This window comes from Oncorhynchus gorbuscha, linkage group LG22 (assembly GCF_021184085.1).
Source record: "Oncorhynchus gorbuscha isolate QuinsamMale2020 ecotype Even-year linkage group LG22, OgorEven_v1.0, whole genome shotgun sequence".
Lineage (NCBI taxonomy): Eukaryota > Metazoa > Chordata > Actinopteri > Salmoniformes > Salmonidae > Oncorhynchus > Oncorhynchus gorbuscha.
In genome coordinates this window covers 3,848,458-3,876,080 of record NC_060194.1, presented here as the reverse complement: position 1 = coordinate 3,876,080, position 27,623 = coordinate 3,848,458, and the positions used below count along the sequence as shown (strand labels likewise).

General features: G+C 41.7%; 1 protein-coding gene across 4 annotated transcripts in view; it reads left to right on the top strand.

Moving 5' to 3' along the window:
- Window positions 1–3,641: 3,641 nt before the first annotated feature.
- Window positions 3,642–27,623, top strand: part of ankhb (ANKH inorganic pyrophosphate transport regulator b) — a 90,756-nt gene continuing 66,774 nt past the window's right edge. The window contains exons 1-2 of one of the 4 annotated variants that reach the window (XM_046322517.1): window positions 3,642–3,908; window positions 15,687–15,829. In XM_046322517.1, the coding sequence (XP_046178473.1) occupies window positions 3,836–3,908; window positions 15,687–15,829 (216 nt within the window). In that variant the 5' untranslated portion in view covers window positions 3,642–3,835. Of the gene's footprint in view, window positions 3,909–4,959; window positions 5,564–15,686; window positions 15,830–27,623 lie in introns of those variants that run through there. The other 3 variants (XM_046322519.1, XM_046322520.1, XM_046322518.1) reach the window with 3 other exon arrangements.

Here is a 27,623-nt window from a genome sequence, read left to right as displayed (position 1 = left end):
TGATGCAAAGAGTATCTCATGGTCTGAGAGTTTTTAGGTGTCTTTTGGAAAACTCCAAGTGGCTGTCATGTGCCTTTTACTGTGGAGTGGCTTCTGTCTGGCCACTCTACCATAAAGGCCTGATTGGTGGAGTGCTGCAGAGATGGTTGTCCTTCTGGAAGGTTCTCCCATCTCCACAGAGGAACTCTAGAGTTCTGTCAGAGTGACCATCGGGTTCTTGGTCACCACACTGACCAAGGCCCTTCTCCCCCGATTGCTCAGTTTGGCCGGGTGGCCGGCTCTTGGAAGAGTCTTGGTGGTTCTAAACTTCTTCCATTTAAGAATGAGGCCACTGGAGGGACCTTCAATGTTGCAGAATTATTTTTAAATCTAACATCTACACTGCAACTATTTCTGTTACCACCACCCCCCTGCCAGTAATTATAGTAAGCTGCCGTTTAACTGCCTATACACCCTAACTGCACTGTACTTCACTGTACAGTAAGATAATACATTGTCATCGGTACTTACTGTTTTTCATTTAGGTCAAAGATGACTGTATATTATATTAATTCCTGCATCAAGGTTAATGTTAGACTGAGTACATCTCACGTTTATGTTTAACTCTAGTGTTCCAACAAATAAGAGGAGGTTGAGTACCTGAGTTTGCACCAGGAAGAGTTGAATGTTTTCTGTTGTAGTTGTAGACTTATGGTAGCAGAGATACAGTATGCAGATAATTAGACAGAATGTTCCATGTTCCTGTCAAATTCTGAACATGTATCACAGGCACACATAACAGGGGAACATTATACCATCCTATAAAAAACAAGTTGAAATATAGAAGGCTTTCTATAAAATTAACCAAATAATAAAACATGTGTCAGTACAGTGTGGATGTGCTATAAATCCAAATTCAAGATCAGATTCCATATGTTTTCTTTGCTGCGTACACATTACGAAAATGATCAGATATCATGGAAATCTGATCTTGGAAATAATTGGTAAATTATTAGAATCGGCTGCCTGTGTAAACGCAGTCAAACTCTCTCCCAACCAGGCTGATGCCAAGCTGCAAGTTTTTTTTGCATTTGTCTGACAATAAGTTACGTCATTTTTTTCATATGCCCCTGGCGATGTAGATGTAACAGAGTTAAGAACGTAAACTCACTCCACAGCTAGCTTGAAATGTTGCCGATGGAGGTATAACTTTTGTATGGCTCAATTTGTTTGCACATTGTCAAGGAGGGCGGTCAAGTGTGTTGTGAAGCAGAGGATCACTGGTTTGAGCCCAATATGCTAGGGGGAGATAGGGGAGGTAGCTAAACTGAAGCGTCGTAGCGCATTGACCCAGATTACACAGTTATATCTACTTTGCAGTGCATGCTTTTTAACCTGTGCTGCAGCACATGGAAAACATTTAATCAGCCCAACTGTATTTCAGCTCAGTACATTTTGCATTAATTTCGGTCCTTGCCTCTTTGTTTATGTCTCCCTCCCTCTCCACAGAATGAGGCTATGCACTGTTGATAGATCGATAAACATGAATATAGATTATCATTCAGTAAGGTCAATTAATCAGTTATTAATTTACCAATTAGCATTAAATCTACAGTCTTTTATAACAAAAAGAACGGCAACCTCACCACTAATTTTGGTATAAAGCTGAGGGATGGGACGAGGGAAATGTGACCCCTCTTAAATGCATAGACAGCACTCCAGACAGCATAGACAGCACTCCAGACAGCATAGACAGCACTCCAGACAGCATAGACAGCACTCCAGACAGCATAGACAGCACTCCAGATGCAAGTACTGATCTTAGATTGACTCACTTTCATATTTAACTCTAGTGTTCCAGCAAACAATCACCCGAGTTTGTAGTAGGTTCATTTGTAGCCGACATACATACATTTGTTTGTGATAGCAAGCTTGCTTGCTATTAGGTCAGGAACCCGGTAACAGGGGCACATGCATACAACACGGTCAACATTCTTTTAACTTATCATGTAAATACACAGTGTAGCAATGTCAGTAGTCTAGCTAACACTAAATACATTCATTCATGCATTAATTTGTTAACTTCTCCCTCCCCACAGACTTATGCAACTCTTTTTGCCTATTTATATTGTGCATTAAATGTCAGAAGTAAAACTTGGAGTCAGCGATGCTATATTGTAGTAGGCTATTATTCCAACTACAATATGGAGAAACAGTTTATTTATCTGCAGTTGAACTCTCCTTACTTATGGAGTACCACAAGGTAGGCTAGCTGTCTCGGGCCCCCTATGGCGAAATGCATCTGACATCTGTTAATTCAGTGGGGACATTTTTTTTATTGTATCAGTCAATTTTTCAAACAAACGATTGAATAAATAATTGAGCGTTATCTTTATTATAATGCCCCCTGTTGTCAACTAGATGGGGAACTAAACTACCAGGATGGATTTTGACATGAAGAGGAATTGTAAATATTGCATGTTTCCATAAATGACGATGTATTTACAGACTGAGGTGAAGTGGCTGGCATTGAAACCTGTACCTGGAAATTGTATTGTTAACGCATGATTTTAGACATGTTTGCTAATTACTTGAAAATTAAATACAGATATATCTCATTTACATAAGTATTCACACATGTCAATACATGCTAGAATCACTGTTGGCAGTGATTACAGCTAAGACTCTTTCTGGGTAAGTCTCTAAGAGCTTTGCACACCTGGACTGTATAATATTTTTTTTAAATTCTTCCAGCTCTGTCAAGTTGGTTGTTGATCATTGCTAGACAGCCATTTTCAAGTCTTGCCATATATTTTGAAGCCAATTTAAGTCCAAACTGTAACTAGGCCACTCAGGAACATTGAATGTCGTCTTGGTAAGCAACTCCAGTATATTTTTGGCCTTGTGTTTTAGGTTATTGTCCTGGTGAAAGTTGAATTGTCTCCCAGTGTCTGGTGGAAAGCAGACTGGACCAGGTTTGCCTCTAGGATTTTTTTCTGTGCTTAGTTCTATTCCGTTTCTTTTCTTCCAAAAATCTCCATAATCCTTGCCGAGGACCACCATGCTTGCAAATTAAATATTTTTTTATTCTGTAAAGGCTTCCATCATTTCACTCTGTCATTTAGGTTAGTATTGCGGAGTAACTACAATGTTATTGATCCATCCTCAGTTTTCACCTATCACAGCAATTAAACTCTATAACTGTCTAAATTCATCATTGTCCTCATGGTGAAATCCCTGAGTGGTTTCCTTCCTCTCCGGCAAATTAGTTAGGAAGAACGCCTGTATCTTTGAAGTGACTGGGTGTATTGATACACCATCCAAAGTGTAATTAATAACTTCACCATATTCAAAGGCATATTCAGTGTCTGCCTTTTATTTTTACCCATCTACCATTATGTGCTCTTCTTTGCGAGGCATTGGAAAACCTCTAGGTCTTTGTGGTTGAATCTGTGTTTGAAATTCACTTCACGACTGAGAGACCTTACAGATAATTGTACTGTGTGTGTGGGGTAAAACACTATTATTGCACAAAGAGTGTCACACCCTGGCCTTAGTTATCTTTGTTTTCTTTTTGGTTAGGTCAGGGTGTGACATGGGGGATTTATGTGTTTCTGCAGTCTAGGGGTTTTGTAAGTTTATGGGGCTGTGACCTTTCTAGGTAAATTGTATGTCTATAGTTACATAGATTGGTTCTCAATTAGAGGCAGCTGTCTATCGTTGTCTCTGATTGGGAACCATATTTAGGCAGCCATGTTCTTTGGGTATTTTGTGGGTGATTGTTTCCTGTGTCAGTTTTTGTGCCACACGGGACTGTTTCATTGCCAGTTCACTTTATTATTTTGTATTTGTGATCATGTTCATGCTGCGTATTGGTCCGATCCCTGTTTCACCTCTTCAGGGGAAGAGGAAATCTGCCGTGACAAAGAGTGAGTCCATGCAACTTATGTTGTGACTTGCTAAGCAAATTTCTACTCCTGAACTTATTTAGGCTTGCCATAACAAAGGGGTTAAATACTTATTGACTCAAGACATTTCAGCTTTTCATTTAATTAAATTTGTAAAAATGTCTAAAAACATTTGACATTATGGGATATTTTGTGTAGGCCAGTGACATTCAGATCGTAACACAATGAATGTGGAAAGGTCAAGGTGTGAGAATACTTATCTGAAGGCACTGTAATTGAAGAAAGACAAACCTTACGGCTCTGATTCAGCATGTACTAGTAGCCTAGGCTATGACTAAAGCGTCACTATTGCATTGGATATTGCATGGAATTGAATAAGGAGTTTCTTGTGTGCCCATGATTTGGTGCAATCATCTACATACAGTAAATGACTCATTCAACTTGATATATGAGAGAGCGAGATGGGCACGTTCTACAAATGTACACTTTGGAATGAGCAGTGCACGTGCCAAGAGATATCATTGAACAAATGATTAGTAGCTGACACTGTCTGAAAAGACCACTTGTCACCATGTTGTTAATTAGGTAAAATGAGATTATACTGGATATTTGGTTCTGAATCAGGGGATGATGGACAAAAATTCACAGGTTTTAGTTTTGGGAATATTATTATATATTTTTTTTAAACTTTCAATATTTAAAGCAAAAGTTGGATTTTTGTTAATCCTCCCCTGATTCTGAATATATAATATATAACTTTGTCTAAGAGAAATTGAAGATTGAAAGATACATGAATTCAAAAAATAAAGGTGTGGATTTTTGTCCATCCTCCCCGATTCAGAATTCATCATTTTTATAGTCATAGGACACTTTGTCTAAGAGCTATTGAACATTAAAAAACGAAATCATACTATAAAAAAAAGTGTGGATTTTTCTCCATCCACCCCTGATTCAGAATACACCATATTCATAGTCATGACATGCTTGGTTCAATAGCTATTGACGAGAGAATCTAATGTCCCGAATATCCAAAACAAAACCAATTTGACCTTGGACGTGTAGTTTTGTTGTCCAGGCTAGCGTATGGTTTTCGGTGCGCAGCTGGTGACGTCCAGAAGAGGAGTGTTATTTATGCGGCGACCCCCACGTGCTGAAGGATGGTGATGATTAAAGTACAGTTAACCATGGGACCATCAACAGAATAGCGGCTTTGCTGGGCTGCAGCGATACCGCGGCCTCCAAACCGTTTCCATATTGGGCTCAATATAATTTGCCAAAGGAAGAAGTTGTGGGCGGAACAGCAGCGCGTTAATTTCATGGTTTTATTTTTCCCTCTCCTGATGGATGAACAATGGAGGGATCCGTCAACAGAAATTTCTGGTGAACCTCCTCTTCGCCCCTGCGTTAGATCATTGTTGTTGATGCTGTTGTTGTGTAGGAGGCAGGGGCGGACCTGATATTTTAGGATTTCTCCTAGAAAAGACCGAGAACATCGGGTGGTCACTCGCGTTTTTCATCCTCTCTTAGTTCTGTAAGCAGCTGATGCTGGTTTTGCTGTCTATCATCCACCCGCTGATATTATGGTGAAATTCCCATCTCTAACCCCTTACTTCCCGCTCATCCGATTCCTGGTTCCTCTCGCTATCACGAACATTGCAATCGACCTCGGTGAACAGGCAAGTGCTACTATCATATCCCTATTCTATGATTTTCTGATTGTCATGTTAGTGAATAACAATAGGTATAATAGTAATAAAACATTTCTCAATGACTCGTGTTTACATAGGCGGTGTGAATCCCACCTCGGTAGGCAATTTAACACCCGTCGCATTTCCAGTGCGCTTCGTTTGGAGTTTTAGTCATTGACTGACACCCAGTGGTGTAAATTACTTAAGTACGAAAGTATTACTTAAGTCGTTTTTTTAGGTATCTGTATTTTACTTTACTATTATATTAGTGACAGTTTACTTTTACTTCACTACATTCCTAAAGAAAAGTATGTTCTTTCTACTTCATACATTTTCCCTGACACCCAAAAGTACCTTTGAATGCTTAGCAGGACAGGAAAATGGTTTAATTCACACACGTATCAAAAGAACATTCCTGATCATCCCTCCTGTCGGACTCACTAAACACAGCTTCCTTTGTAAATTATGTCTGAGGGTTGGAGTGTGCCCCTGGCTATCTGTAACTTAAAAAAAAAAAATAGGTGCCTTTTGGTTTGCTTAATATAAGGAATTTGAAATGGTTTATAGTTTTGATACTTAGGTATATTTTAGCAATTACATTTACTTTTGATACTTAAGTATATTTAACCATTAAAAAAACACATTTAGACTTTTACTCAAGTAGAATTTTAGTGGGTAACTTTTACTTGAGTCATTTTCCATTAAGGTATATTTTCTTTAACTCAAGTATGACAACTGGCTACTTTTCCCACCACAATGACATCTCCCTGGAGCCTAGTGACATAACCATCAACCCCACAGTGCGTTGCTTGTCTTGAGGTGTAGCCTATCCTCATCTCTCGCGGCACCTTTTAGGTTGCTTGCCTACTAGGATGGGAACAGTCTCTGGGAAGACATTGAAAATGGTGGGTTACACAAACAATGCTAGTGGATCACCTGTGTGCGTCAACAGCTGGCCATAGTATCAGCAAACATGTGTCAGGGGCACATAAAAGAGTAGGACAATGCAACAACCAAAATGAGCTAGATTGTGCCGTTATGGCTGGCCTGATTTGGCTACACGTGGCCTATAATAGTAGTCACCCCCAAAGCGTACCTTGTTGAAACCCCCAAACTAATTTGGGAGATCAAACTAGACAAGGCTGTAATTTCTTTTAAAGGGGCAATCTGTGATCGCTACATAAAAAAAATATCCATGAAAAATATCCATTGATTATTGAAGAGTATAACTTAGCCTGGTTGAGGGCTGGAGTTGGGAAACACTGCTCTACATAGGCTCTCTTCCATTGATTATTGAAGAGTATAACTTAGCCTGGTTGAGGGCTGGAGTTGGGAAACACTGCTCTACATAGGCTCTCTTCCATTGATTATTGAAGAGTATAACTTAGCCTGGTTGAGGGCTGGAGTTGGGAAACACTGCTCTACATAGGCTCTCTTCCATTGATTATTGAAGAATATAACTTAGCCTGGTTGAGGGCTGGAGTTGGGAAACACTGCTCTACATAGGCTCTCTTCCATTGATTATTGAAGAGTATAACTTAGCCTGGTTGAGGGCTGGAGTTGGGAAACACTGCTCTACATAGGCTCTCTTCCATTGATTATTGAAGAATATAACTTAGCCTGGTTGAGGGCTGGAGTTGGGAAACACTGCTCTACATAGGCTCTCTTCCATTGATTATTGAAGAGTATAACTTAGCCTGGTTGAGGGCTGGAGTTGGGAAACACTGCTCTACATAGGCTCTCTTCCATTGATTATTGAAGAGTATAACTTAGCCTGGTTGAGGGCTGGAGTTGGGAAACACTGCTCTACATAGGCTCTCTTCCATTGATTATTGAAGAATATAACTTAGCCTGGTTGAGGGCTGGAGTTGGGAAACACTGAGGGCTGGAGTTGGGAAACATAGGCTCTCTTCCATTGATTATTGAAGAGTATAACTTAGCCTGGTTGAGGGCTGGAGTTGGGAAACACTGCTCTACATAGGCTCTCTTCCATTGATTATTGAAGAGTATAACTTAGCCTGGTTGAGGGCTGGAGTTGGGAAACACTGCTCTACATAGGCTCTCTTCCATTGATTATTGAAGAATATAACTTAGCCTGGTTGAGGGCTGGAGTTGGGAAACACTGCTCTACATAGGCTCTCTTCCATTGATTATTGAAGAGTATAACTTAGCCTGGTTGAGGGCTGGAGTTGGGAAACACTGCTCTACATAGGCTCTCTTCCATTGATTATTGAAGAATATAACTTAGCCTGGTTGAGGGCTGGAGTTGGGAAACACTGCTCTACATAGGCTCTCTTCCATTGATTATTGAAGAGTATAACTTAGCCTGGTTGAGGGCTGGAGTTGGGAAACACTGCTCTACATAGGCTCTCTTCCATTGATTATTGAAGAGTATAACTTAGCCTGGTTGAGGGCTGGAGTTGGGAAACACTGCTCTACATAGGCTCTCTTCCATTGATTATTGAAGAGTATAACTTAGCCTGGTTGAGGGCTGGAGTTGGGAAACACTGCTCTACATAGGCTCTCTTCCATTGATTATTGAAGAGTATAACTTAGCCTGGTTGAGGGCTGGAGTTGGGAAAGGCTCTCTTCCACTGCCTGGTTGAGGGCTGGAGTTGGGAAACATAGGCTCTCTTCCATTGATTATTGAAGAATATAACTTAGCCTGGTTGAGGGCTGGAGTTGGGAAACACTGCTCTACATAGGCTCTCTTCCATTGATTATTGAAGAGTATAACTTAGCCTGGTTGAGGGCTGGAGTTGGGAAACACTGCTCTACATAGGCTCTCTTCCATTGATTATTGAAGAGTATAACTTAGCCTGGTTGAGGGCTGGAGTTGGGAAACACTGCTCTACATAGGCTCTCTTCCATTGATTATTGAAGAGTATAACTTAGCCTGGTTGAGGGCTGGAGTTGGGAAACACTGCTCTACATAGGCTCTCTTCCATTGATTATTGAAGAGTATAACTTAGCCTGGTTGAGGGCTGGAGTTGGGGCTAGGCTCTCTTCCATTGATTATTGAAGGTATAAAACAGGGCTGGAGTTGGGAAACACTGCTCTACATAGGCTCTCTTCCATTGATTATTGAAGAGTATAACTTAGCCTGGTTGAGGGCTGGAGTTGGGAAACACTGCTCTACATAGGCTCTCTTCCATTGATTATTGAAGAGGGTATAACTTAGCCTGGTTGAGGGCTGGAGTTGGGAAACACTGCTCTACATAGGCTCTCTTCCATTGATTATTGAAGAATATAACTTAGCCTGGTTGAGGGCTGGAGTTGGGAAACACTGCTCTACATAGGCTCTCTTCCATTGATTATTGAAGAATATAACTTAGCCTGGTTGAGGGCTGGAGTTGGGAAACACTGCTCTACATAGGCTCTCTTCCATTGATTATTGAAGAGTATAACTTAGCCTGGTTGAGGGCTGGAGTTGGGAAACACTGCTCTACATAGGCTCTCTTCCATTGATTATTGAAGAGTATAACTTAGCCTGGTTGAGGGCTGGAGTTGGGAAACACTGCTCTACATAGGCTCTCTTCCATTGATTATTGAAGAGTATAACTTAGCCTGGTTGAGGGCTGGAGTTGGGAAACACTGCTCTACATAGGCTCTCTTGCATGCCTACCATTTCTGTCTAGCAGCTTGTGCACAATACTAAAATGACAAAACACGATATTTGAGGCAAGGGGCATTTCAATATAGCCTATTCAAATGTTATGATGTAGCCTATATTCAACACTGTCCATAAATGCATAGACACATCAGAATTCAAATAGCCTAATTACACCAGCAAAATGGGTATGACGGGAAATAATACAAGTGGTGTTCTTGCTGAGAAAACGCACACTAATTAGTCTATATTTTATCTCATTGTAGTGGATGGGAGTTGTTCTATTGACTTAAATCAACTATTGTGACCAAATAACATTAAACCAGTAATAAAATCTCCTGAAGACCAGGTGACATAGCATAAATCTACACCTACACCCAACACAACTTATCTTTAAATGCAGCCCCCCCCCCATAGAATCAGTTACACATTTGTGTTCACAATCTGTTTGTGCAAAATAATGTTCATAAAACAGTTAGACAAATCAGGTCACCCTACCAACATTTCTGGTGAATGTTGCCTTTTTGTTGTTACAGCCTAATGTGCCTAGTGCTGAATTCCCAATGGCCAAACAAGGTGAATAATGTAGCCTGGATCTGGGCTAATGTAAGTGGTGGATTCAATCACTAGTAGTAGGCTTATGTGACTTGTTTCAGGAAACTAGCCGTATGTCGCGTATCACTACTGCACAGGAGAGCTATTTGAACATGAACTTTTATTACTTATCAAAATGCCTTCTGGAGCATGTGAACTTTCATGTGCCTTAATAGCAAACGTGTATGCCATCTGTAAAATAGTTACATTACGAGACCAGTTGGTTTAGCCACAGAAAAAGGCAGCAACCTTCCCGCTAGCCATGATTGGCTGAGATAATGAGTGGGCTGGACATGCAGAGAGAAGAGTTCAGATTGGTCTGCCATGTACCACGCTTCTATCTATAAAATGAGCTGGTCAGTATGTATAGGTAATCCTTTCAAACAAAGCTTTTTTTTAAAGATATCACATAGTAGTACTGCATAAGTGTAACTCTCCACTTTCTAGAGGACTGAGATGGAGAAAATTCTGGCATTTGATTGCAAATATGCAGACGGAGTGGAAAAGATAACATACAGAAAGACGGCTGTTGTATAAAATGCCTGTCTCCGGATTACATCTTCAAACTAAGGGCAACCATGGCTGACAGAGAGGGAGAAGTGTCCATCCATGTATACGGGTAAGATAGTCTAGCTAGCTAAATGTTTCAAATATGACACGTTTCTAATTTGGTCAGAATGTTGTTTTCATTTCAAGTTAAGGTGTACTGTTAGCTAGCTAGCTCGCTAGCTAAAGTTACATGTATGATCTGTGTATTTATAATATTCGTTTCTCAGAGCCATTTGCATTGCTATTTATAACCTAATGTTAGCTAGCTTACATTGAACCTGGTTGGTTAGCTACCTGCAGATTCATGCTGTGTAGTAATGTTTTGAGTTGGGATTATGTTTCGTTGTTTACCTAGCTAGCTACATATTTGAACAGGACTCCACTATGCAAGTAACCATTTCAATAGAATGTTCATGATGTTAGTGCAACAACTGTCAATAGACATAGCTGGTAAATCCGCTCTGGTTATCTACGATGAGACAGCCTATAGGAAGGAGGTCAGAGACCTGGCAGTGTGGTGCCATGACAACAACCTCTCCCACATTGTGAGTAAGACAAAGGAGGTGAGTGTGGACTGTAGGAAAAGTAGGGCCGAACAGGCCACCATTAACATTGACAGGGCTGCAGTGGAGCGGGTTGAGAGTTTCAAGTTCCTTGGTGTCCACATCACCAACGAAACTGTCATGGTCCAAACACACCAAGACAGTTGTGAAGAGGGCACGACAACACCTTTTCCCCCTCAGGAGACTGAAAAGATTTTGCATGGGTTCCCAGATCTTCAAAAAAGTGCTGCACTATCGAGAGCATCGTGACCGGTTGCATCACCGCCTGGTATGGCAACTGCTCTGCATTTGACTGTAAGGCGCAACAGAGGGTAGTGCGTACGGCCCAGTACATCACTGTGGCCAAGCTTCCTGAAGTCCAGGACCTATATACAAGGCAGTGTCAGAGGAAGGCCCAAAAATTGTCAAAGACTCCAGTCACCCAAGTCATAGACTGTTCTCTTTGTTACCACATGGCAAGCTGTACCGGAGCGTCAAATCTAGAACTTCTACCCCCAAGCCATAAGACTGCAGTATAATTAATCAAATGGCCACCCAGACGATTTACATTGACCACCCCCCTTTGTTTTTACACTGCTGCTAATCGCTGTTTTTATCTATGCATCGTCACTTTACAAATTACCTCGGCTAATCTGTACCCAGCACATTGACTCGGTACCGGTACCCCCTTTATATAGCTTCATTATTATGTAATTTTTATATATACAGTGCCTTGCGAAAGTATTCGGCCCCCTTGAACTTTGCGACCTTTTGCCACATTTCAGGCTTCAAACATAAAGATATAAAACTGTATTTTTTTGTGAAGAATCAACAACAAGTGGGACACAATCATGAAGTGGAATGACATTTATTGGATATTTCAAACTTTTTTAACAAATCAAAAACTGAAAAATTGGGCATGCAAAATTATTCAGCCCCTTTACTTTCAGTGCAGCAAACTCTCTCCAGAAGTTCAGTGAGGATCTCTGAATGATCCAATGTTGACCTAAGTATAAAAAAAATATATATAAATCCGTGTCCAAAAATACCGATGTCCGATTATGAAAACTTGAAATCGGCCCCAATTAATCGGCCATTCCGATTAATCGGCCGACCTCTAATCCACAGTAAAACGAATCCTATATCAACATAACCTGAAAGGCCGCTCAGCAAGGAAGAAGCCACTGCTCCAAAATCGCCATTAAAAAGCCAGACTACAGTTTGCAACTGCACATGGGGACAAACATGGTGCTTTTTGGAGAAATGTCCTCTGGTCTGATGAAACAAAATAGAACTGTTTGGCCATAATGACCATCATTATATTTGGAGGAAAAAGGGGGAGGCTTGCAAGCCGAAGAACACCATCCCAATGCGAAGCACGGGTGTGGCAGCATCATGTTGTGGGGGTGCTTTTCTGCAGGAGAGACTGGTGCACTTCACAATATAGATGGCATCATGAAGATGGAAAATTATGTGGATATATTGAAGCAACATCAAGACATCAGTCAGTAAGTTAAAGCTTGGTCGCAAATGGGTCTTCCAAATGGACAATCACCCGAAGCATACTTTCAAAGTTGTGGCAAAATCGCTTAAGGACAACAAAGTCAAGGTATTGGAGTGGACATCACAAAGCCCTGACCTCAAATTTGTAGGCAGAACTGAAAAAGCATGTGTGAGCAAGGAGACCTACAAACCTGACTCAGTTATACCAGCTCTGTCAGGAGGAATGGGCCAAAATTCACCCAACTTATTGTGGGAAGCTTGTGGAAGGCTACCTGAAAAGTTAAACAATTTAAAGGCAATGCTACCAAATACTCACCGAGTGTATGTAAACTTCTAACCCACTGAGAAATAAAAGCTGAAATAAATCAATCTAATATTCTGACATTTCACATTCTTAAAATAGTGGTGATCCTAATTGACCTAAGACAGGCAATTTTTACTAGGATTAAATGTCAGGGATTGTGTGATTCCAACGCTCTAACGAATGGAGAGGGGATGAGTGTGGATGTCCAGCTCGGACGCCAGGGTAGTGTACATAAAGCTGTCATCGGTACTGGACTTGATGAGTACCCAGAGAGATTTTGACTGGTTCCCCCACAGCAAGATGGCATGAAAAGGGGTGAGTAAGGGGAGAGAAAAGGTTATCTGTATGGCCTCACTCCTACCGGTGAGCCTGGTCTTTTAGTGGACAGGTGGCCATGAAATTACCAGTAGTCCCGCAATACAGCCAACTCTTTGCCTGAAGCCTGTATAGCCATTTGGCTGGGGACAGCTTAGCGATGCCTAGTTGCATCAGCTCGGGAAGAGGTGAATTGGAAGACTTCGGAGACTCTCAGGGTAGCCTCGGGAGCCGTCGGGGACTTACGGGATGTCTCGGAGGCGAGGTGGAAGCCTTGGGCGGTCGAGTGAAATCTCCTTCCGTCACTCCCGTAGTCGCCCATCGATCCGAATGGTCAAGACTATGAGCAAGTTAGTAATTCCTGGGCTGCAAGCTTGTCCTTTTACTTCCTGCAATATTCCGTGCAGGAACATGTCGAACAGCGCTTCCGGGTTCCAGGCACTCTCAGCTGCCAACGTGCGGAAAGTTTTCTCCCAAACAATGGAGCATTGCAAACTTTCTTCACCTCCGACCACGAACTCCTCCAGACTAAAGCATATGCCCGACTGTTCCCATATTGCCGTAGCCCAGGCGAGTGCCCTCCCTGACATCAGCGTGATGAGGTACGCTATCTTAGAGTGGTTCGAGGGAAAGGAGGGCTGCAGCTCGATGATGCGGGAATACTGAAAGAGAAACTCTTGACAGGTGCCAGATTCTCCATCGAAGCGTTTTGAGGATGTACGCGGAGTTCCCGAGAAATCAGGGTGGCAGTGGAGGCGGTGCTGCTAAAAGCCGGGTTACTGAGGGGCTGGGAGGTTACCGTCGTGGTAGGCTGCCTTACAGACAACCCGCGGAATTGCTCCAGCAATGTGTTTAACACTCGGTCATGGCATTCGGCCAAGGTCTGGAACCCGTCCATAAGACTACTAAGCAACTCCTCGTGCCTTCCAATGGTGGCTACTTTGGAGGAGATGGCGTTGTGGAGCTGGTCCGAGTCTGCTTGGCCAGTTCATACTATCACATTTCAGGAGAAGACCCAGATGCAGACAGTGTCGAAGTAACACAAGTTTATTACTATAACAGTGGGTAGGCAAAATGATAGGCCGAGGTTGGTGTGACAATGGTACAGAATGGCAGGCAGGCTCAGTGTCAGGGCAGGACGAATGGTAGAACAGGGGAAACTAGCAAACAGAAAAAGACAGGAGCAAGGGGGAAACCACTGGTAGGCTTGACGAACAAAACGAACTGGCAACAGACAAACAGAGAACACAGGTATAAATACACTGGGGATAATGGGGAAGATGGGCGACACCTGGAGGTGGGTGGAGACAAGCACAAAGACAGGTGAAAGGGTGACATATTAGTGCACAATTGTTGCTTAAAATATCAAAGTGATGCAAAAGGGACTCATTTTGTGGACTGACCCAAGTATTAATCATGTTATTATGTGGACAAGAATTAGAAACTGTTGCTATCACTTTGGAATCACAAGTTTTGTTGTATTATATACAAACTGAAATAGTAGTCATAAGCACTATAACAATGTAAAATGTTTTTCAACCACTATTACGGATGAATGATAAAAACCATAATGGAAAGATTAGCTAAAAATAGTCTCACAATAAGCCTTTTTGCCTTGATAGACTGGTTTTTCTTTTTGATCTTAATTGGTTCAGTTGTGCAATACATCGCTGAGAGTATTAAAGTGTAAAATGTCACCCTGTCAATGCTCCTGTTATATAAAAGGGCTGTTTTTCAGTCTATGGGCTGTTTTCTTCACTTTGGGATGAACTTGTCTTATTCATAGTTGGAAGGAGTCTGCACCTCGCGTGTCCTGTGAAGAGGTGTAGCAGTAATTATCATCACAATAACATCTTGTCTCTTACACCCATCACCATATCCCAAAATACAACATCCTAATTGGACACCTAGCAACCACTGACGTTATAGTTCATATTGATTAAACTCTCAGATGAGAACAGCTGCTTTGTAATTTGATAGAAATGGTGACTATACTCCCTTTTGCTTTGGGCACAGACTGGTTGAGTCAACATTGTTTCCACATTTCAATGAAATTACGTTGAACAATGTGGAATAGACGTTGAATTGGTGTCTGTGGCCAGCCGGTTTTAGTGAACGGTGTTCACACTCTGCATTCAATTTGCTCACTCTAGGGAAAGTGTTCATGTTTGTTTGTCAGCAAGTCAGTACTAAATAGATTGGGCTCGGGTTATACCTTTTTCCCCGCCTGTAGTCATTTAGCTACACCGCTGCTAAATTGTTTCTGCCACTCAAAATAAATAAATAAATTTTTTTTTTGCCGACGTTTGCTCTGAGTTACAAGTTTTAACAAGTTTTCCTGAAATGAACTTGTTCACAATGTTCCAATTTATCCATTAATTAATACAGAGCATTCAAAGTTTTCAGACCCCTTCACGTTTTCCACATTTTGTTATGTTATAGCCTTATTCTAAAATTGATTTAAATCATTTTTTTTATCCTCAATCTAGACACAATATCCCATAATGAAAAAAGCAAAAACAGGTATTCAGACATTTTTGCAGATTTACTAAAAATACAAAACTGAATTATCACATTTACATAAGTATTCAGATCCATTACTCAGTACATTGTTGAAGCACCTTTGGCAGCGATTACAGCCTCAAGTCTTTTTGGGTATGACACTACAAGCTTGGCACACCTGTATTTGGGCAGTTTCTCCTATTTTCTGCAGATCCACTCAAGCTCTGTCAGGTTGGATGGGGAGCCTCGCTGCACAGCTATTTTCAGGTCTCCAGAGATGTTCGATCACATTCGCTTTGGCCGGGCCACCCAAGGACATGCAGTCATGTTGGAAGGTGAACCTTCGTCCTGAGCGCTCTGGAACACGTTTCTGTACTTTCCACCGTTCATCTGTCCCTTGATCCTGACTCGTCTCCCAGTGCCTGCAGCTGATAAACAACGCCACCACCATGCTTCACTGTAGAGCTGGTGCCAGTTTTCCTCCAGATGTGACTCCTGGCATTCAGGCCAAAGAGTTCAATCTTGGTTTCGTCAGACCAGAGAATCTTGTTTCTCATGATCTGAGAGTCCTTTAGGGGCCTTTTGGAAAACTTACATTAAAATGTAAACTAATTAAAACTAATTTCACTATGTGGATGGCGATATCAAGCCAAATAACCTTAATCATAGTCGCAGTTACTACAGGCCCACAGACGACTTCCAAGTGAACCATCTCTTTCATTAAACAATCAGTTGACATTACTAAACTGACAATGAAATACAGTAAGCACAACAACCAACATGCTTAACAGTCTTCAAAGACCAGAATAAGGAAATTCTTATTGGAATATGCCACCAAAGATCTAACTCTGCCTCCCTTGACTCCTATCCCAGGGGAGAACACCAATCATCACTATTGCGATTTTTGTCATGGTTCTGCCATTGGGTCACTATAAATTCAAACCACTGTAAATTCACATCGTGCTACTTCCTCTGTCTTTGCCAGTTGTCTTGAAAAGAGAAGTCACTCCATGACTTGAGATATTTCTGAAACAATGACATTGCATTTGATAGGGGGCACAACATACTTTACAAGAATAAAAAAAAGAGGAACAGGACGTGTGGGGGGGGGGGGGGAGGGGAGGGGGGGGGGGGGCAATACCTACAACAGTATAAAAAAACAAACCATCAGTTTTAGCAATTCTAACTCTCATCAACTTAAAAAAAACTAGCTGTTTTGCGACTCTCGAAGCTCTGCTCGAGTTGTTTTACAAACATCCAGGTTGTAATGTGTGAACCTGCAGACTTTAGGCTGTGAGTTATGAGCTGTTATAAATGCTTGGCTTGTCTAATGTACTATGGAGCGATTAAGGACACTTTAAGTGCATTCATAATGCATTTGAAATAGTTGACTCATAGGTGTGGAAAAAGTAGGGCCGGCAGGCTAAATAAACACATAAAGGAGAGCGGGGTATGTTGATCCCCTTTTTACATACAGCATCTCTACGTCAAGGGAAATATACTATTCTTTCTAACAAGATCTACATATATTTCCGGATGTTGTGTACTGTATCCCTGGAAATAATCAGAATTGATGTAAAATTAACAGTTTTCAAAACATAGCTTGTCCAACTTGAGCATAGGGACTGGGTAAATTGAGCCGCCTTGAGGTAAGTGCGTAATGGTGTCGTGTGACAGTGGGTGATGGTGCTGGTAGGTCAAAGTTTAATTCATGGAATTGGTGGTGTGGTATATTGTTTATCTTTACTGTATGCCTATATTCAGATTCTCTGATCAATATCACTTACCTTTCTATTTGTTGACCAGTTGTTTGGGACATTGATGTTTCGATGTGCCAATTCGTAAGCAGGTTCTCTGCATTTGAGACTACTATAAGCCCATGAAAATGATCTGTGAGATTCTTGATATATTTGGCAAGCTCAGACTCCATATCATCAGATAAGACCTTATGTGCTTCTGCTATCATAGCCTCTCTCTTGCACAGGAACATCCCACATGAAAAAATACTACAATTTGCTATAGAATACTACAATACTTAATATAGAAATAGGTAGTAAACAGTCTTATGGCTTGGGGTAGAAGCTGTTATGGAGTGTGATGGCCATTTTTAAGTTTGTGCTTTTCTAAATAACCAATTTCTGCGTTCATGCAAGTGACGGATTGAACAAATCCTCACTATCAGTATCTGCAATTTGGCACCCACAACCTTGTTTAGAGAAAGGGATATCTCAGTTTCAAGGTCTCAGCTTCGAGAGAAGAAGCATGGTGCGGTATTGGTGACCCGGTATTGGTCGGTCACATGAATGAAGCAAACTTATATGATGAATTAATTATGAATGAGCTAAATCCGGCAAATATAACCTGTCTGTATATAAGAGAACTAACAGCCCCAGGTGTAGCTCCTGATCACATCTACTTAGTGCATTGAGTTTTCTTTAACCTTTATTTTACTAGGCAAGTCAGTCTTATTTACAATGATGGCCTAGGAAACTGCCTTGTTCAGGGGCAGAACGACAGCTTGGGGATTCAATCTTGCAACCTTCCGGTTACAAGTCCAACGCTCTAAACACTAGGCTACCTGCCGAGTTGGTTGGAACCTCTCCAGCGCACTGATAATAATGATTGGTTATTTTAACATCGAGTGTCTCTGTGTAGAATTTCCACGACAATTTGGCGTCAACGAACAGGATGATTGATTCTGCCTAGTGCATAGCAAGTAACGACGAGAATTGTTTGTTGGAGATGCACATGGGGTAATAAGGGAGATTACCATGTGTGTTTGGGAATAGTATAGTGGATGTGAAAATGATGTGATTGTGAGATATGACGTATTAAGCTGATTGGAAATTATTACTAATTTGGATAATAACCTGATTGATATAAATGTGGATAATAAGCTGATTGAAATTTGGATTATAAATGGATTGAAATTAGTACTATTAAGATTGAAATTTGGATAATAAGCTGATTGATTGAAATATGGATAATAAGCTGATTTAAAATTGGATAATAAGAGATTGAAATGTTGCTATAACTTACTGAGTGAATTAGAGAGCTGGCAGGGGACAAGCTGCAGTGTGAATGTGGAGTGAGTGTGAGCTGAGTTTTCCAGTTCTGTGTGAGCTGAGTTTTCCAGTTCTGTGTGAGCTGAGTTTTCCAGTTCTGTGTGAGCTGAGTTTTCCAGTTCTGTGTGAGCTGAGTTTTCCAGTTCTGTGTGAGCTGAGTTTTCCAGTTCTGTGTGTGAGCTGAGTTTTCCAGTTCTGTGTGAGCTGAGTTTTCCAGTTCTGTGTGTGAGCTGAGTTTTCCAGTTCTGTGTGTGAGCTGAGTTTTCCAGTTCTGTGTGTGAGCTGAGTTTTCCAGTTCTGTGTGTGAGCTGAGTTTTCCAGTTCTGTAACAGTATCCACCACCGCCCATCATAGTCTGGGAGTAGTAGCACAACAGTTATTGAGCACGAGATGTTTTATATGTATAGGAAGTAGCGGCAAGAGAACCGTTGAAGATTCATATGGTGCATATGTTGTACGGGCTGCTGCACTGTGATCGTTGCTGCGGTGTGACATGAATAACCAAAGATTTAACGTTATATAAGGATTCTCTGAATATGCTGTTAAATAGAACACTAGTGAATATTAAAACCCCAGTATGAATAGAACACTAGTAACAATAGAAACAATTATAATAATATACAGTTGTTGCCAAAGGTTTTGAGAATGACACAAATATTGATTTTTCAGTCTGCTGCCTCAGTATGTATGAGGGCAATTTGCATATACTCCAGAATATTATGAAGAGTGATCAGATGAATTACATGAAAATGAACTGAATCAAATATTTCCACTGCATTTCAGCACTGCCACAAAAGGACCAGCTGACATCATGTCTGTGATTCTCTCGTTAACACGGGTGCGAGTGTTGACGAGGAGATCACTCTGTCATGCTGATTGAGTTCGAATAACAGCTGGAAGCTTCAAAAGGAGGGTGGTGCTTGGAATCATTGTTCTTCCTCTGTCAAACATGGTTACCTGCAAGGAAGCATGTGCTGTCATCAATGCTTTGCACAAAAAGGGCTTCACAGGAAAGGATATTGCTGCCAGTAAGATTGCCCCTAAATCACTAATTTATCGGATCATCAAGTACTTCAAGGAGAGCGGTTCAATTGTTGTGAAGAAGGCTTCAAGGTGCCCAAGAAAGTCCAGCAAGCACCAGGAACGTCTCCTATAGTTGATTCAGCTGCGGGATCGGGGCACCACCAGTACAGAGCTGGCTCAGGAATGGCAGCAGGCAGGTGTGAGTGCATCTACACGCACAGTGAGGCGAAGACTTTTGGAGGAAGGCCTAGTGTCAAGAAGGGCAGCAAAGAAGCCACTTCTCTCCAGGAAAAACATCAGGTACAGACTGATATTCTGCAAAAGGTACAGGGATTGGACTGATAAGAGCGTCTGCTAAATGACTTAAATGTAAATGTAAATGTAATGGTGTAAAGTCATTGTCTCTGATGAATCCCCTTCCCGATTGTTTGGGGCATCCGGAAAAAAGCTTGTCCGGAGAAGAAAAGGTGAGTGCTACCATCAGCCCTGTGTCATGCCAACAGTAAAGCATCCTGAGACCATTCATGTGTGGGGTTGCTTCTCAGCCAAGGGATTTGCTCACTCACAATTCAATTTTGCCTAAGAACACAGCCATGAATGAAGAATGGTGCCAAAACATCCTCCCATCCATCCAGGAACAGTTTGGTGATGAACACTTCCTTTTCCAGCATGATGGAGCACCTTGCCATAAGACAAAAAGTGATAACTAAGTGGCCCGGGGAACAAAACAATGATACTTTGGGTCCATGGCCAGGGAACTCCCCAGACCCTAATCCCATTGAGAACTTGTGGTCAATCCTCAAGAGGCGGGTGGACCAACAAAAAACCACAAATTCTGACAAACTCCAAGCATTGATTATGCAAAAATGGGCTGCCAACATTCAGGATGTGGTTAATAGTAGTTAATTGACAGCATGCCAGGGTGGATTGCAGAGGTCTTGAAAAAGAAAGTTCAACACTACAAATATTGACTCTTTGGATCAACTTCATGTAATTGTCAATAAAAGCCTTTGACATTTATGAAATGCTTGTAATTATACTTCCGTATTCCATTGTAACATCTGACAAAAATATCTAAAGACACTGAAGCAGCAAACATTGTGGAAAATTAATATTTGTGTCATTATCAAAAATTTGGGCCACAACTGTACAACTTGCACACCCACACGTAGACGTGTACTACCGTTCAAAAGTTTTGGGTCACTTCGAAATGTCCTTGTTTTTGAAAGAAAAGCATTTTTTTTTTGTCCATTTAAAATAACATCAAATTGATCAGAAATACAGTGTAGTCGTTGTAAAACACTCTTGTAGCTGGAAACTGATGATTTCTTATTGAATATCTACATAGGTGTAAAGAGGCCCGTCACATCACTCCCGTTTTCCAAAGGCACATTTTGTTAGCTCATCCAAGTTTAGAATTTTAAAAACGGCCAGAAACGAAGACCTTTCTTCTGAAACTTGCCAGTCTATTCTTGTTCTGAGAAATGAAGGCTATTTCATGCGAGAAATAGCCAAGAGACTGAAGATCTCGTACAACGCTGTCTACTACTCCCTTCACAGAGCAGAGCATACTGGCTCTAATCAGAATAGAAAGAGGAGTGGGAATCCCCGGCACAACTGAGCAAGAGGACAAGTACATTAGTGTCTAGTTTGACCCACAAAACACCAGTCTCTACGTCAACAGTGAAGAGGCAACTCTGGGATGCTGACCTTCTAGGCAGAAGTCCTCTGTCCAGTGTCTGTTATTTTGCCCATATTAATCTTTTATTTTTATTGGCCAGTCTGACATATGGCTTTCTTTGCAACTCTAACCTTGAAGGCCAGCTAGGATCCTGGAGTTGCTTCTTCACAGTAATTTGAAGAAGTAAATGTTTCAATACAAGATCACATGGCGAACAGAGGGATTGAGCATTGGGACTGATATTAAATTAAAGGCCGCCATCAGGTGTTTGGTTAGAGAAGCTTCCTGTGGAACAATAGATAACCGCCAATGCTCACTAAACAAAAAACAGACTGTAAGGGACACAGTTGGGAAATTTGGGACAGAGGTATGAATATTAATGGTAAGAGATGTTTTTGCCTATTATTAATTATTATGACTCAATAGTTTGGGTAGCACCAGTAATTTAAGTAAGAATGTAATCTAAAACACTGATCTGTTTCCATTACGTGGATCTGTGTCCAGAATATGTACCTCCAAGTAAATGTTTAGGTACAGACTTGAGTTGATAAGCCAGCACCAACTTTTCGAATGGTTCTGTGTCTCTCCCTTTGAGGGGCTTTGACAGGAGGCTTTTGGACCTCGACTTGGCGCTCTGGTACCACTTGCCAATGCGGTAGCAGAGAGAACAGTCTATGACTTGGGTGACCGGAGTCTTTGACGATTTTTGTGGCCTTCCTCTGACACCGCCTAGTATAGAGGTTTTGAATAGCAGGAAGTTTGGCCCGCAGTGATGTACTGGGCCGTACGCACTACCCTCTCTAGGGCCTTACGGTCAGATGCCGAGCAGTTGCTATACCAGGTGATGCAACTGGTTAGGATGCTCTTGATGGTGCAGCTGTAGAACGTTCAGTCTTCTGATGTTGGTGTTGTCGTGCCTTCTTCACAACTGTCTTGGTGTGTTTGGACCATGATAGTTTGTTGGGGATGTGGACAACAAGGAGCATGAAACTCTCGACCCGCTCCACTACAGCCACGTCAATGTGACCAGACCTCTGACCTCCTCCATATAGCCTATTGTTGTCTGTGATCCGGCCTACAGGAGGGGACTAAGCACGAGGGCCCCTCAGAGATGGCGTACAGGGAGTAGGTGAGGGCCCTCGGAGTGTGGTGTCAGGAAAATAACCTCACACTCAACGTCAACAAAACAAAGGAGATGATTGTGGACTTCAGGAAACAGCAGAGGGAACACCCCCCTATCCACATCGATGGGACAGTAGTGGAGAGGGTAGTAAGTTTTAAGTTCCTCGGCGTACACATCACGGACAAACTGAATTGGTCCACACAGACGGCGTCGTGAAGAACGTGCAGCAGCGCCTCTTCAACCTCAGGAGGCTGAATAAATTCGGCTTGTCACCAAAAGCATACACAAACGTCTACAGATGCACAATCGAGAGCATCCTGTCGGTCTGTATCACCGCCTGGTACGGCAACTGCTCCACTCACAACCGTATACTCTCCAGAGGGTAGTGAGGTCTGCACAACACATCACCGGGGGCACCTTTCCTTCAGGACACCTACACCACCCAATGTCACAAGAAGGCCATAAAGATCATCAAGGACAACAACCACCCGAGCCACTGCCTGTTCACCACGCTATCATCCAGAAGGCGAGGTCAGTACAGGTGCATTAAAGCAGGGACCGAGAGACTGAAAAACAGCTTCTATCTCAAGGCCATCAGACTGTAAAACAGCCACCACTAACATTGAGTGGCTGCTGCCAAAACACTGACTCAACTCCAGCCACTTTAATAATGGGAATTGATGGAAATAGATGTAAAATATATCACTAGCCACTTTAAACAATGCTACTTAATATAATGTTTACATACCCTACATTACTCATCTCATATGTATATACTGTACTCGATACCATCTACTGTATCTTGCCTATGCCGCTCTGTACCATCACTTATTCATATATCTTTATGTACATCTTCTTTATCCCTTTACACTTGTGTGTATAAGGTAGTAGTTTTGGAATTGTTAGGTGAGATTACTCGTTGGTTATTACTGCATTGTCGGAACTAGAAGCACAAGCATTTCACTACCCTCGCATTAAAATCTGCTAACCATGTGTATGTGACAAATCTGATTTGAAGAGCCACCGTGCTGAGGATCAGTGTGGCAGATGTGTTGTTCCCTGCCCTTACCACCTCAGGGTGGCCAGTCAGGAAGTCCAGAATCCAGTTGCAGTGGGAGGTGTTTTAGTCCCAGTGTCCTTAGCTTAGTGATGAGCTTTGTGGGCACTATGGTGTTGAACAGCTTTCTCACGTAGGTGTTCATTTTGTCCAGTTGGGAAAGAGCAGTGTGGACTGTGAATGAGATTAATTAATCTGAGGTGCAGTATGCGAATTGGAGTGGGTCTAGGGTTTCTGGGATGATGGTGTTGATGTGAGCCATGACCAGCCTTTCAAAGCACTTCATGGCTACCTACGTGAGTGCTACGGGGCAGTATTCATTTAGGCAGGTTACCTTTGCTTTCTTGGGCACAGGGACTATGTTGGCCTGCTTGAAACATGTAGGTATTACAGACTCGGTCAGGGAGAGGTTGAACATTTCAGTAAAGACACTTGCCAGCATGCTCTGAGTAGATGTCCTGGTAATCTGTCTGGCCCTGCAGCCTTGTGAATGTTGACCTGTTTAAAGGTGTTAATCACATCGGCTACGGAGAGCGTGATCACACAGTTGTCCGGAACAGCTGGTACTCTCATGCATGCTTCATTGTTGCTTGCCTCGAAGTGAGCATAAAAGGCATTTAGCTTGTCTGGTAGGCTCGCGTCACTCGGCCGCTCTCGGCTGGATTTCCCTTTGTAGTCTGTAATATTTTCAAGCCCTGCCACATCCGACGAGCGTCAGAGCTGGTGTAGTAGGATTCAATCTTAGTCCTGTATTGACGCTTTGCCTGTTTGATCGTTCGTCTAAGGGCATAGTGGGATTTCTTATAAGCGTCCGGATGAGTGTCCTGCTCCTTGAAAGCGGCAGCTCTAGCCTTTAGCTTGGTGCGGATGTTGCCTATAATCCATGGCTTCTGGTTGGGATATGTACGTACGGTCAGTGTGGGGATGACTTCGCCGACGCGTCACTGAGCATTTTCCCGTATGCTTATGGCCTTATACAGCTCGTTGAGTGAGGTCTTAGGGCCAGCATCAGTTTGTGGTGGTTAGTAGATGGCTACGAAATATAGATAGTGTGGTCTACAGGTTATCAAGAGGTACTTTACCTCAGGCGAGCAATCCCTCGACTCGTCTTTAATATTAGACATCACGCACTAGCTTTTATTAACAAATAGACACCCCCCTGCCCCTTGTCTTACCAGACGTAGCTTTTCTGTCCAGCCGATGCACTGAACGCCCAGCCAACTGTATATTATACGTGTCGTCGTTCAGCCACGACTCAGTGAAACACAAGATTGCAGCTTTTAATGTCCCGTTGGCAGGATAGTCTTGATCGGAGATCATCAAGTTTATTCTCCAGTGATTGTACGTTGGCCAATAGAACAGATTGTAGAGGCGGGTTACACACTCGCTGATGAATTCTCACAATGCACCACAGTCTCCGCCCCCTGTATTTCCGTCTTTTCTTCACGTGAATGATGGAGATTTGTGACTGGTCTCGGAGAAACAGTATATCTTTCTCGTCTGACACATTAAAGAAAGCTCTTTGTCCAGTTTGAGGTGAGTAATCGCTGTTCTGATATCCAGAAGCTCTTTTTGGTCATATGAAACGGTAATAGCAACATTATGTATGAAATAAGTTACAAACAATGCTAAAAAAACGAAAAATAATCAAAATTAACGAATATTGCGAAATTGCAACTCGTGCTCGTTCAGAGAAATAAGGTAGGCCACTTGATTTCAAGATGCTGTTCAAACAGTTGGAGACAGACAGAAGGGTGTGTTCATAACAATTCAACTGCTCTACCTTGTTAGCTAGAAAAAAGTTCCAATTTGGCTAAACTTGATTTCTTTAAGTTGGGTTGTTTCTGGCTTATTGAGATCTACCAGGTCAGATCAGAAGATTTGAGGCGTAGCTTAGTAGGGGCGTGGCTTTCAGATAGTAGTTTTTGGGTACCTGTGGCAGTGAATGACATTCCAGTTAATCTGTACTGTTGTATTGTAAACACATGTCAAGCTTATGCCACTTTTTGTAGTTTTATAAGTCTTACACAAGAGTATGAGTTCCTCAAGTGCATATGCATATCCCAATATTGGGATATTTACCACATTGTTATTAATTTCATTTTGACTATATGGGTTCTGCTTTAAATGGTGTTCAGTTTATTAAGGCTTCATAATGCCTTCATGAGCAAAACGTAAATGTGTTAAAGCATCTAGAAGTGTATGTTATGCTTTATAAATGTGACATAATCATCAATAAGATATAAACTTTATTAAGGGTGGATGACATGTTGTGCTGAAGGATGGATGGCACACACTCTAAAGTGAAATCGTGCTAGTCACATTACGCCTAATCTCGTTCCCAGACAGTTCTGCCCAAATGTGTGGAAGGTCTGGCGGACCAACGCATCAAACCTGCCCTTCATTAGTTAGGGTTAGGTTTAAAATCACATTTTAAGAAGAGAAATTGTGGAAATGGGCCGGGTTTAGCCGTAATTATGTCTTTTCAGCTGTGTTAACTGTTAACTCTTGGAACTACCCATCCCAGATCCGGGAGAATTGTCATCAACTACACTAATTAGCAGAGCGCAACGGTCAAAAAACATTACTAGAAAATATTCATATTCGTGAAATATAGTGAAACACAGCTTAGCCTTTTGTTAATCCCCCTGTCATCTCAGATTTTGAAATTATACTTTACAGCCAAAGCAAGACAAGCGTTTGTAAGTTTATCGATAGCCTAGCATAGCATTATGTCCAGCTAGCAGCAGGAAGCTTGGTCACGAAAAGCAATCAATTAGCTGTTTTCACTGACAAGACTCCCAGTTAGACAAATGTTCCTTTTGTTCCATAAAGATGATTTTTTATACCCAAAATACCTCCTTTTGTTGGTCACGTTATGTTGAGAAATCCACCGGAAATAGCGGTCACGACAAATTATGTCCATAATATCGACAAACATGGCAAACGTTTTTTATAATCAATTCTCAAGGTGTTTTTCAAATATCTATTCCATAATATATCAACCGGGACAATTTACTTTTCAGTAGGAGCGAGAGGAAAAATGACTACCTCTGTCTTTTACGCAAGAATCACTCAGACATCAGGTGGCATCACTGATGCAATGTAGTCGTTTACGCTCATTCTTCAAAATAAAGGCCTGAAACTACATCTAAAGGCTGTAGACAACTTGGGGAAGCCACAGCAAAAGGAATCTGGTTGATATACCCTTTATATGGGCAATAGGGATGCATGGAAAGACAGGGGTTTCAAAATAAGAGTCACTTCCTGTTTGGGGCAGCAGGGTAGCCGAGTGGTTAGAGCATTGGACTAATAACCGGAAGGTTCTAAGTTCAAACCCCAAAGCTGACAAGGTACAAAACTGTCGTTCTGCCCCTGAACAGTCAGTTAACCCACTGTTCCAAGGCCGTCATTGAAAACAATAATTTGTTCTTAACTGACTTGCCTAGTTAAATAAATAAAATGTGGATTTTTCTCAGGATTTTACCTGCAATATCAGTTCTGTTATACTCACAGACAATATTTTTACAGTTTTGGAAACTTTAGAGTTTTCTATCCTAAGCTGTCAATTATATGCATATTCTAGCATCTGGTCCTGAGAAATAGGTGGTTTACTTTGGGAACATTATTTTTCCAAAGATAAAAATAGTGCCCCCTAGTTTCAAGAGGTTAATGACCTGGTGGAATGATGTCAAATACTTTAATCAGGAAGGTCACTCCTACTAAGACCAACTTTGAATGGTTGATATGCCAGGCTAAACAGCCTTATTCTAAAATGCATTAAATTGTTATTTTTCCTCATCAATCTACAAACAATACACCATAATGACAAAGCACATTTGTTTGTTTAAAAAAAACTGAAATATCACTTTAACATAAGTATTCAGACCCTTTACTCAGAACTTTGTTGAAGCAACTTTGGCAGTGATTACAGCCTTGAGTCTTCTTGGGTATGATGCTACAAGCTTGGCACACCTGTAGTTTGTCCCATTCTCTGGAGATCATCTCAAGCTCTGTCAGGTTGGATGGGGAGCGTTGCTGCACAGCTATTTTCAGGTCTCTCCAGAGATGTTCAATTGGGTTAATTCCTTTTTCATCAAGGTTCTCTCTGTACTTTGAGAGAAAAGCACACTTGTGTACATTTGTCTCTCCATGTGGACAGAGTTCCGACTTCTCCCCT